The 23,468-nt window shown below is 45.6% G+C and overlaps 1 protein-coding gene and 1 non-coding gene across 2 annotated transcripts; one reads left to right on the top strand and one right to left on the bottom strand.

Moving 5' to 3' along the window:
- The first annotated feature begins 1,774 nt into the window (after positions 1-1,774).
- Positions 1,775-11,377, top strand: LOC124681246. Its single transcript, XM_047216183.1, has 11 exons — positions 1,775-1,876; positions 1,989-2,340; positions 2,742-2,900; positions 3,407-3,454; positions 3,579-3,641; positions 3,804-3,896; positions 3,992-4,135; positions 10,362-10,469; positions 11,014-11,065; positions 11,146-11,185; positions 11,270-11,377. The coding sequence occupies exons 2-10, from the start codon at positions 2,002-2,004 to the stop codon at positions 11,181-11,183; spliced, it is 1,044 nt and encodes a 347-aa protein (XP_047072139.1). The 5' UTR covers positions 1,775-1,876; positions 1,989-2,001; the 3' UTR covers positions 11,184-11,185; positions 11,270-11,377.
- A 6,293-nt stretch (positions 11,378-17,670) lies between these two features.
- TRNAL-AAG lies at positions 17,671-17,751 on the bottom strand. Its single transcript has one exon. It is a non-coding gene; the product is annotated as a tRNA-Leu (tRNA).
- Between the last annotated feature and the right edge of the window lie 5,717 nt (positions 17,752-23,468).

Raw genomic sequence — 23,468 nt, 5'->3', positions numbered from 1 at the left:
CAACGGATGGTGTATACATATATAGATGATCCTCTCCTTTCTCCGATGTTTATTAGAAATGAATTAGAGGAAACAAGGTTGGAATAGTCAAGGTTTAATAAGGAACTAATGTGAATGTCCTAGACATGGATTCAAGTATTGTAGTTGAAAAGATATACCACGTGAATCATGGTAAGAATATTATTTTAGTAAAAGTCATGAAAAAGATAAGTAAAGAATAGTTTCTTGATTAATTGTGTTCTTTGATTTATAGTTGAATAAATATTCATGTGTTGTTGTAAGGAATGTCATGTTGAGATCTTTTATAAGATCTTGTAGTTGATCCTTACTTAAGGTGTTGTTTGTTGTTAAGCTAATTCCATTTGATCTAGTCGATAGATCAAATCATCTCTACCCAAAACAAGGTTTTAGCAAAGATCACGGTAAAGTTTATAGCGCTTGAGTTGATGATCTACTTCAATTCCAACAAGTCAAATGAAACTTCAGTTACTGTGGTAAGTTTTATTTGAAAGCGCGAAAATTCCCCGGATTTTCTATGCATGAATGCAACGCACACTTTGGTGTTCTCTCATTTTATAGCCTCTAAATCTGGGATATTACAAAAGTCAACACCAACAATCAAGCACTATATCTAAATAAGTAGGGCACAAATAGAAGCTAAGGTGCTAAATTGAGAATTTCATGGTTTTCATTCCATGCCTAACTTTCGGTAAGCTATCATTTATGTGTATATGCAAAATAAAATGATATCATCGATGTCATTTCATTTCATTTTTCTATCAAATAATATGAAATAATAGTTGCCAAATGGACTCTCAAAGAACAAAGCTGAGGGCAGTGCATTTTGGCTCCTAGAAAGCACAAGCTATGGTGCGAGAAATTATTTGTCAAAATATTATTTCTAATGCTATAGCTATACTTTTATTAAGATTAAGGAAATCAGATTTTTCGGAGGTGGCTGATTATGTACATTATAATTGTCAAAATATTAATACTTACCTATTTGTACCTACACCCTTTAGAGTTTTAAAAATGTGCACCGTTGGCTTGATTCAGATCCACATTGTCAACTTTATGTGTAGCGTAGAGGTATTGAGACATTGCATATCTAAACATGACACATCATTGCCTATATCAAAACCTTTTCAAAATTCTCTGAAACTTTTATGTATAATTTTCGATTTTTAAAACATATATAGGTGTCTTGATCTTCGGCCTTCTCCATGTTCAAAATTCCATCGCTATTGAGAACCAACTTGAGGTTGGGTGGTTAGGAGGGTGGTTGTACCCTCAGCCCACCAGAGTTCAAACCTCAGGTTTGACATCTGTGTGTCTTATAAAGGTGGAATATTCATTCAGTGGGAGACGACGTTCCCGTCGACAGCGAGGCGCCTGTGGTGACTTCGTCAATTTAAGATCCAATCCGCTAGCTCAGTCTTCTGGAGATGCTCATAGGGGTAGAGTGTGCGTGTGTGCGTTCATAGGGGTGAGTGTATGTGCGTGTATGTGAGCGGCTGCGTTTGTACTGTGTTTCTAAAAAAAAATCCATCGCTATTAAAATAGACTAGAGTGGTTCGTGGGTTTTGAGCTAGTAATTTCGGCAGTTTTCCCAGGATGAAGATGAAAAGGAGATGATGGGCCAACCGCTGAGCAGCGAACACCAAAAGTAGCCCATTTACAAACAGAGAGACTGATAGGTGGCCCACGCAAAACTGGTAAGAAGATACTCAGCAGTTGAGTAATTCAAATGGATTAGATGAGAAATAAAGCCCAAATCGCCGTATCAATCCTCTCCATCCTCAGCGCCGCCGCCGCTGCCTCTTCTCCCATTTTCGCCGGCGCCGGCTGGCGGCGGCCTCCTTCTCGGCAAAGTGAAGTAATCCCTCTCGAAACCCTCGCCTGTTGGCTTCTTACTTCTCTTCCGGGCGGCCGAGCTGTTATTGGTAAGCAGAAGCAGCCTCATGCCCTGATTGATTTCACATTGGCAGGTGGCGGCTGTCGATGAGGAGTTGCTGTTCTCCTTCTTCTCTCTGTGGGATTTCTAGAGCGGCGTGGAGGCACGCGTTGGCCGGCACTCTGAGTCTGAGCGGCAGCCACCACCACCAGCGCAGCCTGCGATACCTCCCCCTCAGGCCTACTGCGCCGCCCATTGCCCTTAGCCTTGCTGAGCGCTTGTTCTCTTCCTCCTCCTCCTCCAAGCGCGCCACCAAGAGATCCGCCGCAAAGAAGGGCGCCCCGATGGACTCTGCCAGCGGCGAACCGTTCTATGTCGTCCGCAAGGGTGACGTCATCGGCATCTACAAGAACCTCGCCGACTGCCAAGCGCAAGTCAGCAATTCGGTAAACATCTTTTTTTCTGCTTCGTTTTACCATTTTTTTTTACCTTTCAACTTGTGGTACGTTAACCATTCAGTTAATTTTATGTCCATTCAACGTTTCCCTTGAAAAACCCTAAAACCTGCTAACTAGTGAATTTTTTTCCACCGAATGCATCATCATCAGCAGACACATGATAACGGTACCTCTCTAAATGGTCTTCCTGGAATAAGATAATATAGACAATGCAGCACATTATAGTTTAATCTCACAGTTGTTTGGGCTGCATCTCACAGATTGCTAAAAAACCACTGGGTTTTCAATTGCTGCAAAATTCATTTGCCTGTGTTACCAAATAGGCAATTGCAAATAACTTCTTATTGCCATGTCAATAGACATTACTTATGTGAAACATATCTTGGTAGGTCTGTGATCCTTCTGTGACTGTGTACAAAGGCTATTCCTTGCGTAAAGATACAGAGGAGTATCTTGCTGCGCGTGGGTTAAAGAATGCCATGTATTCCATTAATGCAGCAGACGCAAAAGATGAATTGTTTGATGATCTGGTTCCCTGCCCTTTCCAGGTAAAATTTTTCTGCATAGTTATAATTTTCAGTTGTTTTACCTGATATGATGTTCGTTACATATGCCAATGTTGTATAGACTTTTGATCCCTTTTTGGCTTACCTATGGAAGCTATCTTGATGCTCTGTGTTCTAGTTTATTTTGCAATCACTTTGCAATATGTGATGGTACTGATGTTACCACTTTTAGTTAGACTTGCGTTTTATGTACTCGCTGCCCCCAATTTCTGTAGACATGGTATTAGTTGTAATAGAAGGCAATCATCACTAAAATACAAATTTGTAATTGTGATATAGTATATACTCCGTATGCCCTTATCTTGATTGGTAACTGCCCATAATTCCCAGGGCATTCTTTTTTTGCTCGAACACAGTTCCAAGGCTATTTACCTTGACAGTTGAGATGATCTTCTATGTTATATCCTCAAAGGGTGGTTGCATTACTACTTGTGCATTTGCCCATAGACTTTCTTGTAGATTGTTCATTGTGCCACTTTTGGTTTCAGCAACCGGATGGAAATGCAACCTCTACTCTGAAAAGGCTACAAGAGACGGTGAGTAGCGATCTGTTCCCCTCTCCAAGCTAAGCATGAATGTATGCTGTGTTGATAAAGTGTTCTGTACCTTTAATGTGTTTGCCACATCTCATGGACTTGCACCGATGATTATTTGCTGAAGGAAACCGGACCGTCGAAGAAGCATCCCAAAGTTGCTGAACAGGAACCATTACCTGACAGCCATGTGAGTATGAATGCAATGTTCTAACCGCCAACAATGCATGTTCCTCCTGTCTTACTTGGTTTTGAGTTGCAGTTAGATTTATAATTAACATGCATATTTGCAATTTATCTTCACTATGAGGAAATGTTGACTTTTTCTCACCTCTGGACCTGGTCTTTACAGCTGTCCTGTATTCTTGAATTTGATGGTGCTTGTAAAGGAAATCCTGGGAAATCAGGTGCCGGTGTAGTAGTAAGACGGCCTGATGGATCTCTGGTATGTATGACAAATAGTACTGTGCTGGTTTGTTTTCTTAGTCTTCACTTGCCACAGCCAGCTGATGATGGCTATTTCTAATCTTTCAACTGAAGATTGCTCATCTACGTGAGGGTTTGGGTGTTGTAACAAATAATGCTGCTGAGTATCGTGCATTGCTCTTGGGCCTGAGATATGCTGCTAAGAAGGGATTCAAGTATATTCGTGCCCAAGGAGATTCTAAGCTTGTCTGTTACCAGGTTTGTGGTTATACCTTTCCTACTTTGCACTTGCAGCCTTTTGTGTTCTTCCATTGAACGATCAATAGGTAACTGCTTGCTGTGTATTTCATTCTGACTCTTCACAGTGCAGTTCATTCCGACTCTTTAGAATGCACTAAAACATTAAATATGTGGACAAATGAAAAAAATTAGAATATTCTGTGCTTCTTTTCTCCTTAAATTATATCCGACCATCCATGGTCCTCAGTTTATCCTCACGAAAGGAACTTTTTATCCAATGATACATCATCTATTAACACGTTTACAGGTTTTTGATTAAGGCATAATTGGATTAGAACCTTGATTGTCAATGATGGACGACCTTTTTAACTTACAAGGCTGGGATTCCCCCCTTCCTCCCGTGTCGCTCCCGCTCGGGGCGACACCGGAGGACCCCAAACCCTAGCCGCCCAGGACCTCCTTCCCCCTCCCTCCCTCCTGCCGCCGCGCAGGCGACCGCCGAAAGCCGGCGCGGTGCCAAGGACGGCGGCGGCGAGGCGCTGTCGCGGCTCTGCCTCTCGGCGGAGGGCTTTGGCGTCCGGGCGGCGGCCTCGTCTGGTGTGGGCGGCGTGGTTCCTGGCGGCAGGAGACGCTCGCCGGTGTTGTTGGCTGCCCTCTTTGGTCGCGCGGGCGGCGAGGGGATGGTGGACGGTGGTTGCTACTGCGTGGAGGCCACCCCGTTATCCTCCACCGATCTGAAGACGGCGACTCCACACCACGCGAGATCCCACCCCTACGGCTTTGTTTTCTTCGGATCCGGAGCCATCTCGGGGTGATGGGGTTGGGGCTCGTCCGGGAGAAATCCCCGCCGGCGGTGGCGGCCCGACGTTGGCGACGTCTCTGACGCCGTTCTCCCTCTTGGGGGCGATGTCGAGGTACACCCTTTTCCTCTCCTTCCTTGTGCCCGGGTGAAAACCCCAAATCCACGGATTGGGCGGCGGCGGCGCTCCGGCGGCGTTTTCCCCCTTGGAGGCGCCGTCTTTGGGTCTGCGGAAGGGGGTTTGTGATGTGTGTGGTATGGTCGCCTGTGGCGGCGTATCTCGCAGGAGTTGCTGTGGCGTGCTCGGTCGGATTAAGGTCTGGCCTTCACGGCGGCGCGACTACCATCTTCTTGCCGTGTCTTCGGTGGTGACATGGTCCTAAAGCTTGCGTCTTTCGGTTGATTGGTGCTCGAGGTCGATGACGCCGGTCGAGGAAGCTCGCGTGCGAGGTGTTCATGCTTGTTGTTCGATTCCACGACATTTAGTTCTTGGTTGTGCATCCGCGCTCTCGGGTGAGCTGCTCTACCTCCCGACGGTACGGCGCCCTTCGAGCCGTGGCGAAAAGGCGGGGGCCTTCTTCGGAGGTGGAAACGGATGTCTCCTGGGCATTGTTGATTTGGAAGTTGGCGAAGGCGGGTTCCTCCGGTGGCGTGCTTGTCTTCACGGTGTTGTCTACTTCATCTGATCTTTCCGATGGTCGATGGCCTTGAAGCCCAAGTTGTTTTCTTGTTTATCTTCTGTTTGCTTGTGTTTTGGAGCCTGTAAGCTGATCTTTCAGCACCATGTACTTGCCGTTAAGGCGTTATTAATTTAACGCAGGGCTACGGCCTTCTGTTTAAAACCTTGATTGTCAATGGCATACAAAATCCGGTGAAAACTAATAAGTGCTCTTTGAAGAGTTCCTCTAGTGTAGATGAGGAAGAGTGGCTAACGTTTGGGGCGGCAGCTATGTTCTTTCTTAGGGTTAGGGTTTCTTACAGACCAGCCTCAGCTTATATACCATCCTAGGTTACTTGAGCTAGTGGGCCACATGGGCCAGAATAGGTAGCCAGATAGATAGGATGCAGCCCATATACTGTCCAACACTCCCCTTCAAGATTGGTGATAGATATCTATCATCCCCATCTTGTCACAAACTCGATCAAACTCCTTGGCAGCCAAACCTTTTGTTAGACAATCAATGATCTGCTGCCCGAGTTGATCTTGATAATTCCAGCATCTAGCTTCTCTTTAATGAAGAATATATCAATCTCAATGTGCTTTGTCCTATCACGCTGGACTGGATTGTTTGCTATGCATATTGCTGACTTGTTATCATACCATACGTTCAAGTGTCCACCTTTTAAGATCTTCAACTCACTCACAAGGTTTCTTACCCATAGCATCTCACTTAATCCTGGAGACATGGCTTGATCTTGATACTACAGGTTTTTTTTTTTGCTTCTCCATGCTACCAAGTTCCCCCAACAAATTGACCTCTAAACAGCTTGCCCAGTCGGCATCACTATAAGCATCAACTGTTAGATGTCCATTTGCTTTAAACCATAATCCTTTTTCTGGAGTTCCTTTTAAATATCTTAGGATTCGATGAACAACGTCCATGTGTTCACTTCTTGGCTCATGCATATATTTGCTCACTGTCTTGTGTGATACAAGTATAACAATCTCCCTACCACTTTCTGATATCCCTCCTTGTCTATAAGTTCTTGATACAAGTATAACAATCTCCCTACCACTTTCTGATATCCCTCCTTGTCTATGAGTTCTTCACATTGAGCTGTTACCTTTTGATTTTGATCCATGGGTGTTGGAGATGCACCACATTTCATCATCCCCATATCATTGAGAAGGTCCAAGATATACTTGCGTTGTGATAAAACTATTCCCTTCTTGGACCTTGCCACCTCTATTTCCAACAAAGTATCTAAGTTGCTCCAGATCTTTTACTTCAAAGGCCTGGCTTAATTAATTATTTACCCTTGTTATTTCTGGTACATCATCCCCTGTGTTTATAATGTCATCCACGTAGACTGCTAGAATTGTTATTTCCTAATTTGAATGTCTATAGAATACAATGTGGTCTCCACTACACTGTTCATATCCCATCTCGTACACACCTCTTCTAAATCGATCAAACCAAGCTCTAGGAGATTGTTTTAATCCATAGAGTGACTTCTTTAGCCTGCACATTTTACCTTCTGGTTCAGCTGATGCTAGGCCCGGGGAATCTCCATATAAACTTCCTGTAGATCACCATGCAAGATCGCATTTTTCACATCCAGCTGGTGTAATGGCCATCCAAAGTTTGTTCCACGTGAGATCAAGACCCTTACTGTATTCATCTTTGCCACATGTGCAAATGTTTCATCATAGTCAATTACACACGTTTGACTGTATCCTCTAGCTGTCAATCTCTCTTTGTACCTCTCTATCTTTTCTTCGGGCTCTGTTTTACAATATAGACCCATTTACAACTTATTGCATTGTTCTTCTTCTTCTTCTATCCTCGGTCTCCGTGAGTACACACGAAGATCTTGCTCTTCATTTAGCTTTGGCCAACTTCTAGCATGTGGCAATTCTGGTACAACAAATGGTATGGATCCAACAATCAAAGTTTGTTGAGGTTGTTGTTGCTCCACCTGAGTAGAGCTGTTGTTGCTTGCACTGCTGCCACACTCTCTCCCTCTTAACCAGCAATATTCAGTGGCTGATCAAGCCCTTCAAATATAGCGCCAAAATATGTTTTTTCACCGTAAAAGGGGTTAAGATTCCTAGAAAGTAACATCAAGACTTACAAATCTGTGCCGCTTAGAGGGACTCCAATATCCTCATTGTCCAGCAGGATAGCCAATGAAGATGCACTTAATAGCTCTAGGGTCAAGTTTTGTCACCGAGGGCCTGTGATCACGAACAAAGCAAGTGCAACCAAACACCTCGGGAGGAACCACAAACTTGTTCTCTCCTAGTAATAGTTCACAAGGATATTTCATATCTAGTATTCTTGAGGGCATGCGACACCGCCTCACTCTAGAGGAAATGTGGGACATTCATGGTATACATCAATGATTGAGCCACTTCTAAAATGTGGCGGTTCTTCCTCTCTGCCACTCCATTTTGAGGTGGAGTGTGATGTGTAATGTAGAATACTATGATTAGATAGGAACCCACCAAACTTCTTGTTAATATATTCTATCCCATTATCTGATCTGAGCACATATGCATGGAAATTCTGGAAGCAAGAAAGCACTTCATCCTTATGCTTCATAAGATACACCCAAGTCATTCGAGAATAACAGTCAATGAATGTCACAAAATACTTCATTCCACTGATAGAGGAAATAGGACATGTCCACACATTAGAATGCACAAGCATAAACGGGGATATACTTCTAAGCCCCTTACTCACATAGGTGTTTCTAGTATGTTTAGCATACTCACATGCTTCAGACGTAAGATTATTCTTATCAACTTCACTCATTACATCTAGAAAGACTTTAGTCATTTTATCAAGAGCAACATGTCCCATTATACAATGATGCATCATAGCAATTTTCTCCTTCTCCAGCAGTGCTGCAACTAGTGCTGCAATTTTCTCCTTCTCAACCAGGGCTGCAACCAATGCTGCAACTAGTGCTGAACCTCCTAGCTTGCATGATTCATCACGGTCCATGTACCAAAGGCCTTTACGCCTGGTCCGGTTCCAATCTTCCTTCCACTTAGCCTCTCCCGTATCTATCAACGATTACACGGCAGTCTATTTGATCAACCAGTGCACTTGGAGAGAGTAAATTCACAGGAAATGCAGGTACGTGTAGGACTGATGATAGCTTAATATTTCTCGTGCACGATTGGCTGGGTTGGTCTGAATTATTTTTTGATTCACATTGGAGAGGCTGGCTTATATGATTCTAACTCTCCAATGCTACCAGCAACATGTTTGGAGGCTCCAAGAGTCTAGTATCCATTCTGAATTTAATATATGCATAGCTATAGAGGCACTTTTAGTATTACCTTCATCCAAATAGACAAAGTGGACAAAGTGCCCAAAACTTGCATCTCCATGGCTGTCATGTTTGCTCTAGCACTCACTTGATGGTTGGAATACCCTGTGTTCCTGCCTCTAACTCCCCTGAAACTTCCTCCGTCATACCCCTTCAGTGCCACATCTTGGAGCAAGACAGTTATGACTTAGATGCCCTTTTATTCCACAATTGTGGCAATCATGTGTGTCTTGCCTATTTGACACGTAGTAAGCTGGTTTAGGTACTATTTCACTTTCTCTATTTGTTTCAGCCTAGTTTCTTCCTGGGCCATGGCTGAAATTGCCTCTTCTAGTGTAGGCAAATGAGGAAGATGCATCAGCGCAACCCTCCTCCCCTCGAATGCAAGATTCAGTCCCTTCAAAAATTTCATCACCCTTCTATCCTTAGTCCACTTCTTCATCGCTGCTACAGATGGCATCACCAAGGGGGCAAGCTGATCCAGATCTGCCCATGCACGCTACAACTCTCCCACATATGTCTATCACTGATTTCTCACCTTGAGTCAAATCGTGTATTGTGTGTCTTCAATTTTGGAAGACCAACATGATATTTCCCTTGCCTGAATACATATTTGACACCCTGTTGATGTGGAAAGAGCTTCCACTGATGCTACAATAGGTGTCAAAGAATTCAGTAGCCAGGTGAGAACTAGTGAATCCGTAGCATTCCATTTCTTCCACTCCTATTCCTCCTTGTCTTCAGGCTCAAGAACCTTTACTAATACGTACCTTTCCATCGACTTTGTCCTTAGAATCAGCATCCCCCTCCTGGATCAACTCAGATAACTTCCAATCCCATCGAGCTTGATCTCATTTGGCATGAGCTCAAGCTTACACTGCATCTCATCTCCCCATGTGGGTCTCCCTGCCTTCCCTTCCCTAGAGGTAGCAGAAGATGCCCCATCTGCTATCTTTGCAGCCACCAAGTTGGCTAGCTTGTCAAGCACCTTGGCCATGGCTAGATCGTCCTCCATCTCCAATAACAACACAATTTCACCACAAGTAGCACTGCCTTCAACCTCCTTGGGATCTGTTGCCACAAGATCCCACACCACCCCACGCTTACCGCTGAGAGAAGCCACAACAGGAGCACCATCATGGTCACCCTATTTGTCGCCGGCGCTGCCACCACCGCCGCTAGTGGCTCTGATACCATGTAGAAGAGGGAGAGTGGCTAACCTTTAGTTCAGCAGCCAGCAGCTGCTATGTTTTGTCTTAGGGTTTCTTAGAGACCAGCCTCAGCTTATATACCATCCCAAATGACTTGGGCTAATGTGCCACATGAGCCAGAATAGGTAGCCAAACTCCTAGATAGGATGCAGCCCATATACTGTCCAACATCTAGCAACTGGCTGCTCTATCAATTTTGAACTCTAAGTAACACATTCAACTTCTGGAACAGGTTCAAGATATTTGGCGTGTTAAGCATGATAATATGGCTGACTTGTGCAAGCAAGTCAAGGAACTGAAGAGAAGTTTTCTTCAGTTCCAGCTCAACCATGTTTTGAGGGTATGTATCACGTCTTTTCATTACCTTTTGATCTTGTACAGATTCACCTTGCACCAGCCAGCTTTAGGTTCTGGTGTATGAATGTTTCATACCATATTGCATACTTCTCCTCGTGGTACAAAAGTCCGCAGTGGTGCGTAAAAACTATTTTGAGAAGCAGCAACAACAAGACACTTGTTTGGGCAATTCATCATTAATCTCTGCATTCTCTCAAGTCAATACTAACTGCTACTCCGTACTTCACATATTTATTGCTTATGTCTAATATATTTGTAAACATTTAGACTGACATCTCCCTGCATTTGTAATACGAGTACCTTCATTTAAGTTCTCCAGAGTCAGTAACTTACATTTTCCTGGAGTTTTTGTCCGAATATCAGCCATTTGAATACCATTTCAGTTAGTGTTTGTTATGTCAGTATGTGCAAGCTTGACTTGGGTCGCTTCTATTGCATAATGATTTGGTTTCCCACTCACTCGGAACAGCTACCTGCTGAAACTTTGGGTCCCTTCACTCGTATTTGCTTTTTTTTTTGCAATGTAGGAATTTAATGCCGATGCTGATGCCCAAGCTAACTTTGCTGTTGAGCTTCCTGGTATGGAACCGTTCTCAGAATCTCTCTTGCGAACTGCTAATAGTATCTATGTGCAACACCTGATATCTTGTTTTCTACAGTTGGTGAAATTCAAGAGCAGTCAAACTTCCCATGCTAGTGGTTGTGCTTCATAGCAATCTGTGTATGGCTCCACTTATTTCAGCGACTGAAGCTATGTAACATTTGCTTGTTTCACGTTGACAGAAACAAGAGTGACCGAGGCAGATTTGGGATGTTTGGATAAAAAGTCCAAGCCGAGGAAACGTGTGTAGATTTTTGGATGGTGCGGAGCTAGCTTGAGTAACATAGCACTAGTGTCTACCAGCTTTGTAAGAGTCGACTAGATCTACTGAGATTCAAATCACAGGAGAGTATAATTTGGTGGCTCGATCCTCCCAACCACCCCCGAGCCAGTCACACACGGCAGTGCCGTTCATAATCCAATTACAAGCCAAAAACAAAAGAAAGACCCGACGCTCCCTAAATACTGGCTTTCTTCCTCACGTAATCCAGCTGCCAGTGGTGAGCCAGGCTGGCGCCTTCTTCTCCCTCCTGGGCCTGCTTCTCCTTGGGCCTGGTTCCTCTCTTGGGCCTGCTTCTGGGTTCAGGTCGTTGACAATCCCCTCCTCTTGAAATCCTGCTTGCCCCCAAGCAGGAGCATAAGGAAATGCTTGCTTCAGTCGCTCCAGATCCTCCCAGGTGGCTTGTGCTTCATCAGTTCCACTCCATTGGACCAATACCTGAGTCACGGTGCGATGACCACGCTGGCGCACCCGTTGATGCGAGACTTGAATTGGAACCTGGAACAAAGCGTCACTGCGAGTAAAGTCCGTGTTACTTGTGTACTCGGACCAACACACGGTTTGAGCTGAGACACATGGAAGACAGGGGTGCACACGGCCTGGACTACGGTAGTCTGTAACTTGTAGGCCACCCGCCCAATACGCTCCAACACTTCATAGGGGCCGAAGAACTTGAAGGACAACTTATGATTTGCCCGCCGAACTACGATGAGCTGAATGTACGTGCTGGAGTCGAAGGAAAACCTGGTCACCCACTGAGAAACTGCGCTCCCGTCGATTCTTGTCAGCCTGATGTTTCATGCGCTGCTGCATTCTCAAAAGATGCTGGCGAACAGATGCAAGAATCAGGGATCGCTCCTTGAGCCACTCTTGGACGTCAGGTGGGGCAATGTGATCCGTAGCAGTGATGCCAAAGTACCTTGGTTGCCTGCCATAGAGAACCTCGAAGGGAGACTTACCAAGTGAAGAATGCCAGTTGGTGTTATACCGGAATTCACACGGATCGATCCACTTGGCCCATCGGTGAGGATGAGCACTAATGAAGCATCGCAAATAGCACTCAATGGAGTCGATTTACTCTTTACGTCCGACCGTCCGTCTCTGGATGGTTCGCTGTACTCATCTTCAATCTGTGTTCCGAGTGGCACGGAAAACTGCCTGCCAGAAGTGGCTGGTGAATACAGGATCTCTGTCAGACACTAGAGACAATGGCATCTTTGTGGAGTCGGTATATGTTGTCGACAAATAAATCCGCAACCTTGCTGGCAGTGTAAGGATGTTTAAGAGGAATAAAATGGGCATATTTGGAGAATTTGTCTACGACAACCAGCAGACAGTTGTAAGTGCGTGAAGGAGGCAACCCGTCGATGAAATCCATGGTGGCAACTTCCCATGGCTCCGAGGGAACTGGCAATGGCTGTAGCAGTCCAGCCGGTGGCAGACGCTCCGGTTTAGCTTGTTGGCAGATATGACAGGCTCTCACGTACTCACGAATCTTCGTCTTCATGCCAGGCCAACTGAATAGCGAAGATATCCGGCGGTAAGTCACAGGAAATCCTGAATGCCCTCCCTGTGGGCTGTCATGGAAGGCAGAGATAAGTCGCTGTTGCAGAGCAGCATCAGCCCCCACATAAATTCGACCCTTGTGGCGCAAGATGCCCTGATCAATCGTGTAAGTGTCAACAGACTTGGGATCTACTGCCAATTTCTGGAGCAAGTGTTGCGCGTGGTCGTCCGTAACATAGCTGTCTGCAACAGAAGAGAGCCAAGCTGGCTTCAGAGTAGAAATCACGAAGAGTTGTGAGCTTTCTGGTGGTTTCCTTGATAGAGCGTCAGCAGCGCCATTGTGTATGCCCTTTTTGTACTGCACTGTGTACTGTAAACCCATCAGCTTGGTGAGCGCCTTTTTCTGCCAGTCTGTGTGCAACCTCTGATCTGTGAGATGGGTGAGACTCTTGTGGTCAGTGCGAATCACGAACTCCCCCATCTGTAAGTATGGACGCCACTGCTGAACGGCCAATAAGATGGCCAAGTATTCCTTCTCGTAAACAGAGAGGCTCCTGTTACGCGGTCCCAAAGCTCTGCTTACATAAGCCAGTGGATGTCCCTTTTGCGAAAGTACCGCTCCAATACCCACGTCACACGCATCAGTGTCGATGACGAATTGCTGAGAAAAATCTGGTAAAGCTAGAACTGGTGCTGACACGAGTGCATCCTTCAAAACTTGGAAGGCAGTGTCTGTGACTTCCGTCCAAACGAAAACAACCCCTTTTTTGAGCAAGGCTGTAAGAGGTTGACTGATGATAGCATAGTTCTTGATGAACTTCCTGTAGTAGCCGGTCAAACCTAGGAACCCCCGAAGTTCCTTCTGATTCGCTGGCTGGACCCAGTTCTTAATCGACTCGATTTTGGAACCATCAGTTGCTACGCCAGTGCGCGGATATAACATGTCCCAGATAGGCCACTTGCTCCTGAGCAAACACGCACTTGCTGGGCTTCACCTGCCACCGATCCTTCTGGAGAATGGACAACACAGTCGAGAGATGTTGCAAATGTTCCGCATAGGTCGCGCTGTAAATCAGTATGTCATCGAAGAAAACAACAGCAAACTTCCTCAGTACTGGAGCCAGGGTGGCATTCATCGCATGTTGAAAGGTCGCGGGAGCTCCTGTTAATCCAAAAGCCATCACCTTGAACTCGTATTGCCCATTGTGTGTTTGGAATGCTGTCTTATGCTCTTCTCCTGGAGCTAGGCGAATTTGATGATAACCAGCCTTCAAGTCCAGCTTAGAGAACCACTTTGATCCCGCGAGTTCATCGAGAAGTTCGTCAATGACGGGTAATGGATATTTGCCCTTGATGGTTAGAGCATTCAGTTGCCTGTAATCAACCACGAGCCTCCAGGTATTGTCTTCCTTCTTTACCAACAGTACAGGAGAACCAAAGGCACTATTGCTATGGGTAATAACGCCTTGAGCCAAGAGTTCCCTGATTTGTTTCTCTATTTCATCCTTCAGTTCCGGAGCGACACGGTAGGGTCTAACTGACACTGGCCTTGCTCCCGGAATCAAGGGTATATGGTGATCATATCTCCTCCGTGGTGGCAATCCTGTTGGAGTTTCAAAGACTGAAGGAAATTTGTCCAGGATCTCTCGTACCTCCTCGGGAACGATTGGATTTTCCTTTACAGCTTCATGTAACAGATGAATCTCAACTAGTGCATGGGTGCAATTATCAGGTCCATCGCCATGAAGCACCACCTGTCTGCCCTCATGCTGAATGGCGATCCAGCCCTGTTTCCAGTGAGTTAGCATGGGACTGTATTTGCCCAGCCAATCAAGACCAATGATACCGTCATAACTGGCAAGCTCAAGAACCTTGAATGTATCAGTGAATGTTGCCCCCTCTGCTGTCCAATCCAGAGACTCAAAACAGGTTGTACTGTGTAGAATAGCTCCTCCTGCGACCTTCACGGGAATTGGTTCCGCAAGCAATGTCTTCCCTTGCAGTAACTCTGCCTTCTGGGCATCAATGAAACATGATGAACTGCCTGAATCGACCAGGAACAAAAATTTATGCCCCTGAATTTCCACCTGTAACTGCATGGTCTTTGGTGAAGTGAGCCCAGTATTCATAGCAGCTGTAGATAATAACATCAATTGATGTTGAGCTTGTCGGGGAGGGGGTTCTCCAGGGTGTTCATCTTCTGTTTGCTCGCTATCACTAGAGTCACCAGGGTACATACAATCAATCAGTTCCTGTACCACATGTAGTTGAACAGTAGTCTTGCATTGGTGATCCTTCCCATACTTCTCTCCGCAAGTAAAACAGAGACCCCTCGAGCGCCTGTAGGCTCTCAAACTCGTCCATCTGTCGCCATTGCCAGACTTTTGCTCTTGTGCACGCTTCTCCTCGACGGCCTTGGAAACCCACTTCGCTGGAGGAGGCGGTAGCTGTGGTGTCGCCGGAGAGAATTGGTTTTGCGCCTGCGACTGATGTGGGTGCTGTGATCGCCTGTGGGGAACGGTCGATATCGGTGCTTGTCCAACTGGACTGCTGCTGCCCCCAAGTTCCTCATATAACAGAGCAAGTGTGTAGGCTGTGTCGAGATCCTTCGGCTGCTGTATGGCCACTAGCACACGAACTCCGGCGTTCAGCCCATCCAGGAAACGAGTGGTGTAATGGATTGGATCAGGATGAGTCTCATATGCAGCAATTTGATCCATCAAATCTGAGAAACGAGTGACATAATCTTCTACTGTTGTTTCCTGGGAGATATGGAACAGCCTTCTTACCAGAATCTGATGCTGGTTCCTACTGAATCGGTTGAGCACTGCTGACGAGAACTCTTCCCATGTCGCAGAGGGGTGGTGCTGCAGGTATGATTCCAGCCATGTAGCAGCTGCTCCAGTGAATTGCCCCGACGCATAAGAAGCCCAGAGCGTCTCCGGAGTGTGGCACCTCTGGAAATATTCCACACAGCGCCTCTGCCACAATTTCGGATTTGCTCCGTCAAATTGCGGTAGATCGACGCGGTGGCCATGAGTACCTTGGTCAGATTCACATGTAGGCTTCCATCTATCACTGGAATTGCAGTTACGGTCGGGTTGCATACCTCCGACCGGGGAAGACCAGTGCGGAGCACTCGCCGATCCCCGGTGACGTGTGTCGCGGCAGTGCCCATCGGGGCCGACGGCGCATCCTCCCTGCCCCGCTGTTGGTGAGGCAGACGAGGGGCCCGCCTTGTCGCCAGGATCCGGGCGCGGAATCCGGCTCACGGCATCAGCGAGAGCCGCGATCTGGGAGCCGAACGTGGACTTCATGGAGTCGAGGTCGTCGGCGATGGAGGCCTTGACTACCTCCAGATCCCGGCTCACCTTCGACTTGACGCCGTCGACGGAGGCGTGGATCTCCTTGAGCTCGACCGCGGTGTCGTCAACGAAGACCTTGACCGCGTCCAGCACCTCCTTCTTGTAGGCCATGAACTTCTCCTCGTACTCCTCCCTGGAATCCGTCCGGAGAAGATCGTAGAGAGCGCGAGACTCTGGAGACAGATTCTCCATGGCTTCCGCGCGCTTCCTCGACGAAAATCTGGTGGCGTGGTGATGAGTGGGAAACTCCAGATCGGATCGGAAGGCTCTGATTACCAATTGTAAGAGTCGACTAGATCTACTGAGATTCAAATCACAGGAGAGTATAATTTGGTGGCTCGATCCTCCCAACCACCCCCGAGCCAGTCACACACGGCAGTGCCGTTCATAATCCAATTACAAGCCAAAAACAAAAGAAAGACCCGACGCTCCCTAAATACTGGCTTTCTTCCTCACGTAATCCAGCTGCCAGTGGTGAGCCAGGCTGGCGCCTTCTTCTCCCTCCTGGGCCTGCTTCTCCTTGGGCCTGGTTCCTCTCTTGGGCCTGCTTCTGGGTTCAGGTCGTTGACAAGCTTATGATATTACGTGGACTCGATACTATAGTAGCGAAATGAATTGATGCTGGCCCCGCTAAGGGAAATATGACACTGCTGCAATTTGTCTGTCTTACTGTACCACTATAAAAGACCTTTAATGTTGTTTAGGGTTGTTATACTGCGCGTTAGGCTTGCACAAGCGGGATCCTGCTTGTCCCAAAAACACAATAATTAGTACAAATTGTACTATGGACTTCAATTCAACATCTACCTCAACTGCTCTATTAGGAAATGAGTCTGCCACCAAACCCTGCAGCTTGCATCCCTACTGCGCATCCAAAGCCTTTCTCAGTAAAACAGGGGTAGTGTTCCTCGGCTCAATTGATCATGGAATGGAACCATGGACCACAGGATCAGTACACGAGTTAAGGGCAAGTGCAAAGAGAGGTCTTGCCCAAAGTTTCATGATGGTAACATACATGAGATTGCTGCAGCAGGTACTCCAACATGATCAGAATGTGTTCACGCGCTATAGCTCGTTTGTTACGACACTTTCGATTGTTGCAAACATACATGCAATCAATCACTAGATTTAATTGGCAAAAGCTGATTGATGTGTTTAGACTTAAGAGATGCAAAAAAAAGCTGATTGATGCGTTTAGACTTTAGAGATGCAAAAACAAAAAAATGAAGTGAGCAGGTACTCCAACATGATCAGAATGTGTTCACGCGCTATAGCTCGTTTGTTACGACACTTTCGATTGTTGCAAACATACATGCAATCAATCACTAGATTTAATTGGCAAAAGCTGATTGATGTGTTTAGACTTAAGAGATGCAAAAAAAAGCTGATTGATGCGTTTAGACTTTAGAGATGCAAAAACAAAAAAATGAAGTGTTGACAGTGGGATTTGAACCCACGCCCTTTCGGACCAAAACCTTAATCTGGCGCCTTAGACCAACTCGGCCATATCAACATGTTGATACATTTCACATTTTTAGTTAACTAAAACGTCCAGCTAATAAGTGTTTGTATCCTTTTTGTGAAGCATATGTAAGCAACAATTCTAAAGGGCATGAAGGAAAACAAATATTCTGTTAGTAAGTTTCAAATGATATTATACTATGTCATTGCTCGACTTTTATCACTGCACGTAATTGTTTTCATGAATAAATGATAAGCTTTATGCCCCATGCATGAAAAACATGTCAAGTGCATATTATTGTACTCCCTCCGTTCCATAAATTTGAACTAAAACCACGACAATAATTATTAAACGGAAAAGCACATGTTAAGCAATGGGATTTGCCTTTTAGGACACATAAATGGTTCTTTGGAGATGGACATTTGCAAATAAGTGTAGAAACTCGATCATGTACATGTGTGATATATTCACATTTTCAAGTATCTTTTGGTGTTCGAGTTTATCTGGCCGGTGCAGGTGTGCCTGTGTGAGACTTGGTAAAATGCTTTTATAAACAAAGATGATAAAGTTTGTTTTGTTAAAGCAAAAAATCACGATCCAAAACCTTTGTCAATCTGTGTAGAAAAATTACCGCATTGCAAAACGAAATAGTGAAGTACGTGAAGAACTATAAAACAATAAAGGAATGAAAAAAAAAGTAGAAGTGGACTTTTTTCCAAAAAAGTTAAGAACAAATGGTTGACAAAGCCTGGAACCAATGTCAACCGCTCTAAAAAAGCATTCCGGACCGCAAGGCTGGACCAAATTAAATATCTTTGCTTATGATGAATAGAAGGGCACACTAAAAACCATGAGTGGGCTGCTTGATGTACCAAGGAGGGCAAGAGGAGATGTGCACGCCCCTAGCTGCTCTTCCACCTCATCTCCACGTCCTCAACCCTTCCTAGCATTTTGTCACAGCACCCCTTCTTACATATTGGATTCACAAAGCTCGCCTTCAAGCTGATGTCCAAAGTTGCTAGCACCACTCTGAGTTTTGATTCTTCACACTAGAGCAGAAATGCGTATAGGCGATTGAAGTTAGTAGAATGGCACACCACTGGTATCTACTACCTCCGATTCAAGGAATAAGGCGTCCTCGTTTTACGTGCTTTTCGTTTGACTAAGTATTACTTCAAATATATAAAGATTGTTTGTATAAAATTAACATCATTAGAAAGTGCTTTTCAATACGAATCCAACGATACTAATTGCATATAATATAACCAAGATTTTGTTGCTCAATTTTTATGGTCAAAATTCGTCTTGGAATACGCGTGCGCCTTATTCCTTGGGACGGAGGTAGTAGTGGGCAAGCCACCAGTGTAATCGAGCATAAGTTAGTAATGTCGTGGTTTGATAAGACACTCTACCAATATAAGTATATTACTAGTTGTGTGCACCCTAGCACAACACCCCACCAATGTGCAGGACTCAGCAGTGTGCCCTCCTCCAGACTTGGGAAGCCTCCACTCTCTCCCATCCCTCTCTGTTGCGACTAGCTCTATCGGAGATTGCCCCTCATCGCCGCTGAAGGCCGCCCCTCTCGCCGCCCAAAGGTGTGCAACTGTCCTCCTCCTCCCTTCCTTCTCCCCTTGGCTGCCTACCCCACGTCTGCTTGTCGCCACCATGTTCGCGTTGCACCAAGGTCCATGTATCCATCGCAGTCAGCTCGGACTCGCTTGGCGGTAGCGAAATCCTTCTATCGCATTTCACCGGCGATGGCCCAATTTATTTAGATGAATTACAAATGGCTTGATAGAAATTATAATTAACTAGATTACAAATGGTTAGGTGAATTGTTCATATAATAGGTTAGATGACTGTTCACATTGTTTAGATTAATTGGTTACAATGGCAAACGAATATTTTATCTCTCGAATGTGAATGTGTAGTCTAATGAGAGTAGTTCCATGCATATTATTCGGTGTGTCTTGAAAGTCGTTTCACATACTATATAATCTTGATAAATATGCTTTCTTCTCGCAGATGCTTTTTGTTGAGATGGGAAGAGACCTACGGGAATGGTTCCAGCAAGGTTGAACCCAAGATCATACCCTAGTCAGAATACACACCAACACATAAATGCTTTCCCATCTTTCAACAGTACGCTATTTTAGTTTTGCTTGCTATTGCATGATATGTACATTAATAAGATATTTAATTCGTTACATGGTGCACATAACTTTGTAGGGGAACACATGCTTGGAGGATGCTGCTATGGATGACCTTGTTGGCCATGGTAACATTGGAGGTAGCAACGATGGTGAGTACATTTGTGGTGATAACAACGTCTTTGTCTACAATGAAGATGGTGATGGTAACTTTGCTTCCGAAGGAGGATCTCACTAGTGTCCTTGCACTTCAACTACTTCTTGGCACTCTTATGGTATTTTGGATCTTTTGTGGTTCGATTGTCTTTGACAAACTTAGGCTAAGTGATGGATGGGAAATAGTGAAGTTATGTATGTAGGTGATGGTCCTGATCTTGAACCTGCATGAGATCGAAAGAAAAAGGCAAGTGACCAAAAATAAGGGGGTAAAAAATATCCAAAAAAAGAAAGTCGATTGTACATAGAGGATGACATGCGGGACTCATGAGGCAGCAGCATCCTCAACGTTTTCAAGGCATCAGGGGATCGAAACAAAAAGAAAATAGCCAAAAATCAGACGGTGAAAAATAATCCAAGAAAAGAAACTTTTATTGTACATTGAGGATGACATGTGGGTCCCATTTTACAACAGCTTACTCAACGTTATAGAGGCGGCATGCGATCGAAAGAAAAAAGGCAAGTGACCAAATATAAGGTGCCAGAAATAACTCCAAGAAAAGAAACTTTTATTGTACATGGAGGATGACATGCGGGTCCCATTTTCCAGCAGCGGTCCCAACGTTTCAAATGCGCCTTGAGATAAAAAGAAAAAGAAAGTAGCCATAAATTAGGGGGTATACACTACAAGAAAAGTTCTGATAGACAATGTCTCAAAATCGTCCGCTAAGGGGTATTTTTCGTCGCCTATGGGCCTAACCCGACGATATGGGTTCCGTTGTCGAAACTGCGTCAGGCAAAGTCCTACGACGATTTTTTCGGTCCGTCGCGCTTGGGCGCCCTTCCGCCACGGAAAATCGGACCGTTGCAGAAGTGTTTCCGGGAGCCCGTTGACTGCTGACGTCATGCAAACTGACACGTGGCAGACGCCGTTAACTGGCAGTTAACGGCGTTAACCGCTGAAACCCCGTGGTAGATGGTAGGCCCACACGAGGCCTGCCACGTCTTAAGCGGGCCGGCCCATTAAGTTTGCGGGCCGGGCCAGCTGACTTAGTTTGACCGGTCAACTATATAGCCAGGTCTGGTCCATTAGTTACGTGGGCCGGGCCTAACCTCTAAGGTTGATCGGTCAAAACATTAATGGGCCGCCACTAAGCAAGTGGGCCGGCCGAATGCACTCGTCCGACCTGGTCAACAGGCAAAAGGGCCGGCCCACAAAACATGTGGGACCCACTTTCCTGTTATCGGGCCGGCCCATTTACCAAGTGGGGTCCACCTTAAAGCAAGTGGGCCGGCCCAAGAAGTTATTGGGCCGGCCCAATTAGCCTGTGGGTCCCACTTTCCTCATATCGGGCCGGCCCATTTAGTACGTGGGGTCCACAATAGATTAAATGGGCCGGCCCACCAAGCCAGTGGGCCGGGCCAAAAACACAGGTGGGTCCCACTTTCCTGTTAATGGGCCAGCCCATTTAGTATGTGGGGTCCACCATATAGCAAGTGGGCCGGCCTAACAAGATAGTGGGCCGGGCCAAAAACATAGGTGGGTTCCAGTTTCCAGTTAAAGGGCCGGCCCATTTAGTATGTGGGGTCCACCATATAGCAAGTCGGCCGGCCCAACAAGATAGTGGGCCGGGCCAAAAACACAGGTGGGTCCCACAACCCTGTTAAAGGGCCGGCCCATTTAGTATGTGGTGTCCACCGTATAGCAAGTGGGCCGGCCAAACAAGGTAGTGGGCCGGGCCAAAAACACAGGTGGTCCCACTTTCCTGTTAAAGGGCCGGCCCATTTAGTATGTGGGGTCCACCGTATAGCAAGTGGGCCGGCCCAACAAGATAGTGGGCCGGGCCAAAAACACATGTGGGTCCCACTTTCCTGTTAAAGGGCCGGTCCATTTAGTATGGGGGGTCCACCATAGAAGCAATTGGGCTGGTCCAACAAGTTAGTGGGCCAGCCCAATTAGCATGTGGGGTCCACGGTAAATCAGGTGGGCTAGCCCGACGAATTAGCGGGCCGGTCCAATAAGCCTGCGGGGCCCACTTTTCTGTTACGGGGCCGGCCCATTATAGGGTAGGGTCCACCATAAATCAAGTGGGCTGGCCTAATAAGTAGTGGGCCAGCCCGTTTAGTTGTTGTTTATATGCAGGCATAATAGGCGCTTTAGAATTTTGCGTGCCGGCACTTTTGTGATTTCGCTTAATTGGGACGTTTAAGGAATGAGAATTTGTGATTTAGATACTGAAAATATTTACGCAGCACATGATTTCTGTCGGATAGCCTCACTTATTTTTGTTGTTACATTGCACTGCCATGTCCAATGTATTGGAAACTAGAGTGATGGTGACATGTATGTGTGCCACTGTTATTACTTGCTTTTGGGCAAGTCTGTGTTATGTCTGTCATCAACCTTTAGTGTGCTGTTACGTTGTTATTTGTAGACTCGTTCTGGAATATGACGTGGAGTTCATTAGCTGGCTTGAACGTGTATTCATTGAATGAATTTCCTGGTGTGTATTCACTGAATGATTTTCCTGGCGGTACTGTGAGCAGTTTTTTTTTCCCGAAATGGGGGCTGATCCCGGCCTCTGCATCAATCGATGCACGCAGCCCTCTTTTATTACCTAGATAACATAATCTTTAGTTTTATAATTCACGAATCACACAACATGTACACAAAAACTAGCCAATGAAAAATAAGACAGACTCGCTTATACATCTGAAAGTCGTTTAACAGGACGCCAGCCATCCTGGTTGTATATAGCCCGTGCCACCGCATCTAGCCGGCGGCATCCAGAATGCATAGGCTCGCGTTGCGTCTCCGGCATTAAAATAGACCATTCGTGGATCTAGTGGCAGTGTGAGACCATACGGGTAACCTGTAATTTTTTTGAGTTCGTACTCTTGTTAAAGACAATATCATTACGGCAGTTCCATATAGCCCACATGAGTGTGCAAAACCCAATTCTAATTCTGAACTTGAACACTTTGCCAACTCCGTTTAACCAATTTCCAAACATATTTGTAACATTTGTTGGAGAAACAATATTGAAAGTGAACTGAATAACTCTCCAAATAAGTTTAGCGAAGGGACAATCAAAGAACAAATGATTGATTGATTCTGATGAATCATAGAACGCACATTTCATGCAACCATTCCAATTCCGGCGAGCTAAATTATCTTTAGTGAGTATAACTTTTCTATGAAGAAACCACATAAAAATCTTGACTTTCAGTGGTATCTTAAGTTTCCAAATATATTTACGAAGATAGATCGTATGTCCGTTCATATAATCTTCATACATGGATTCTACCGTGAAAGATCCAGACGTTGTTAACTTCCATACAAAAATATCCTTCTCCTCTGACAAGGTTACAAGAATAAGGCGTTGGACCAACGCAATCCGATTTCCCCCCCCCCCGCTCACCTCTCGTTTAGCTACAGTACCCTTGTGGAGTTTTGCT

This window comes from Lolium rigidum, chromosome 1 (genome assembly GCF_022539505.1).
Source record: "Lolium rigidum isolate FL_2022 chromosome 1, APGP_CSIRO_Lrig_0.1, whole genome shotgun sequence".
In the NCBI taxonomy this organism is placed as follows: Eukaryota; Viridiplantae; Streptophyta; class Magnoliopsida; order Poales; family Poaceae; genus Lolium; species Lolium rigidum.
Note: the sequence above shows the minus strand (reverse complement) of the source record. Positions and strands in the feature narration are given on the sequence as shown.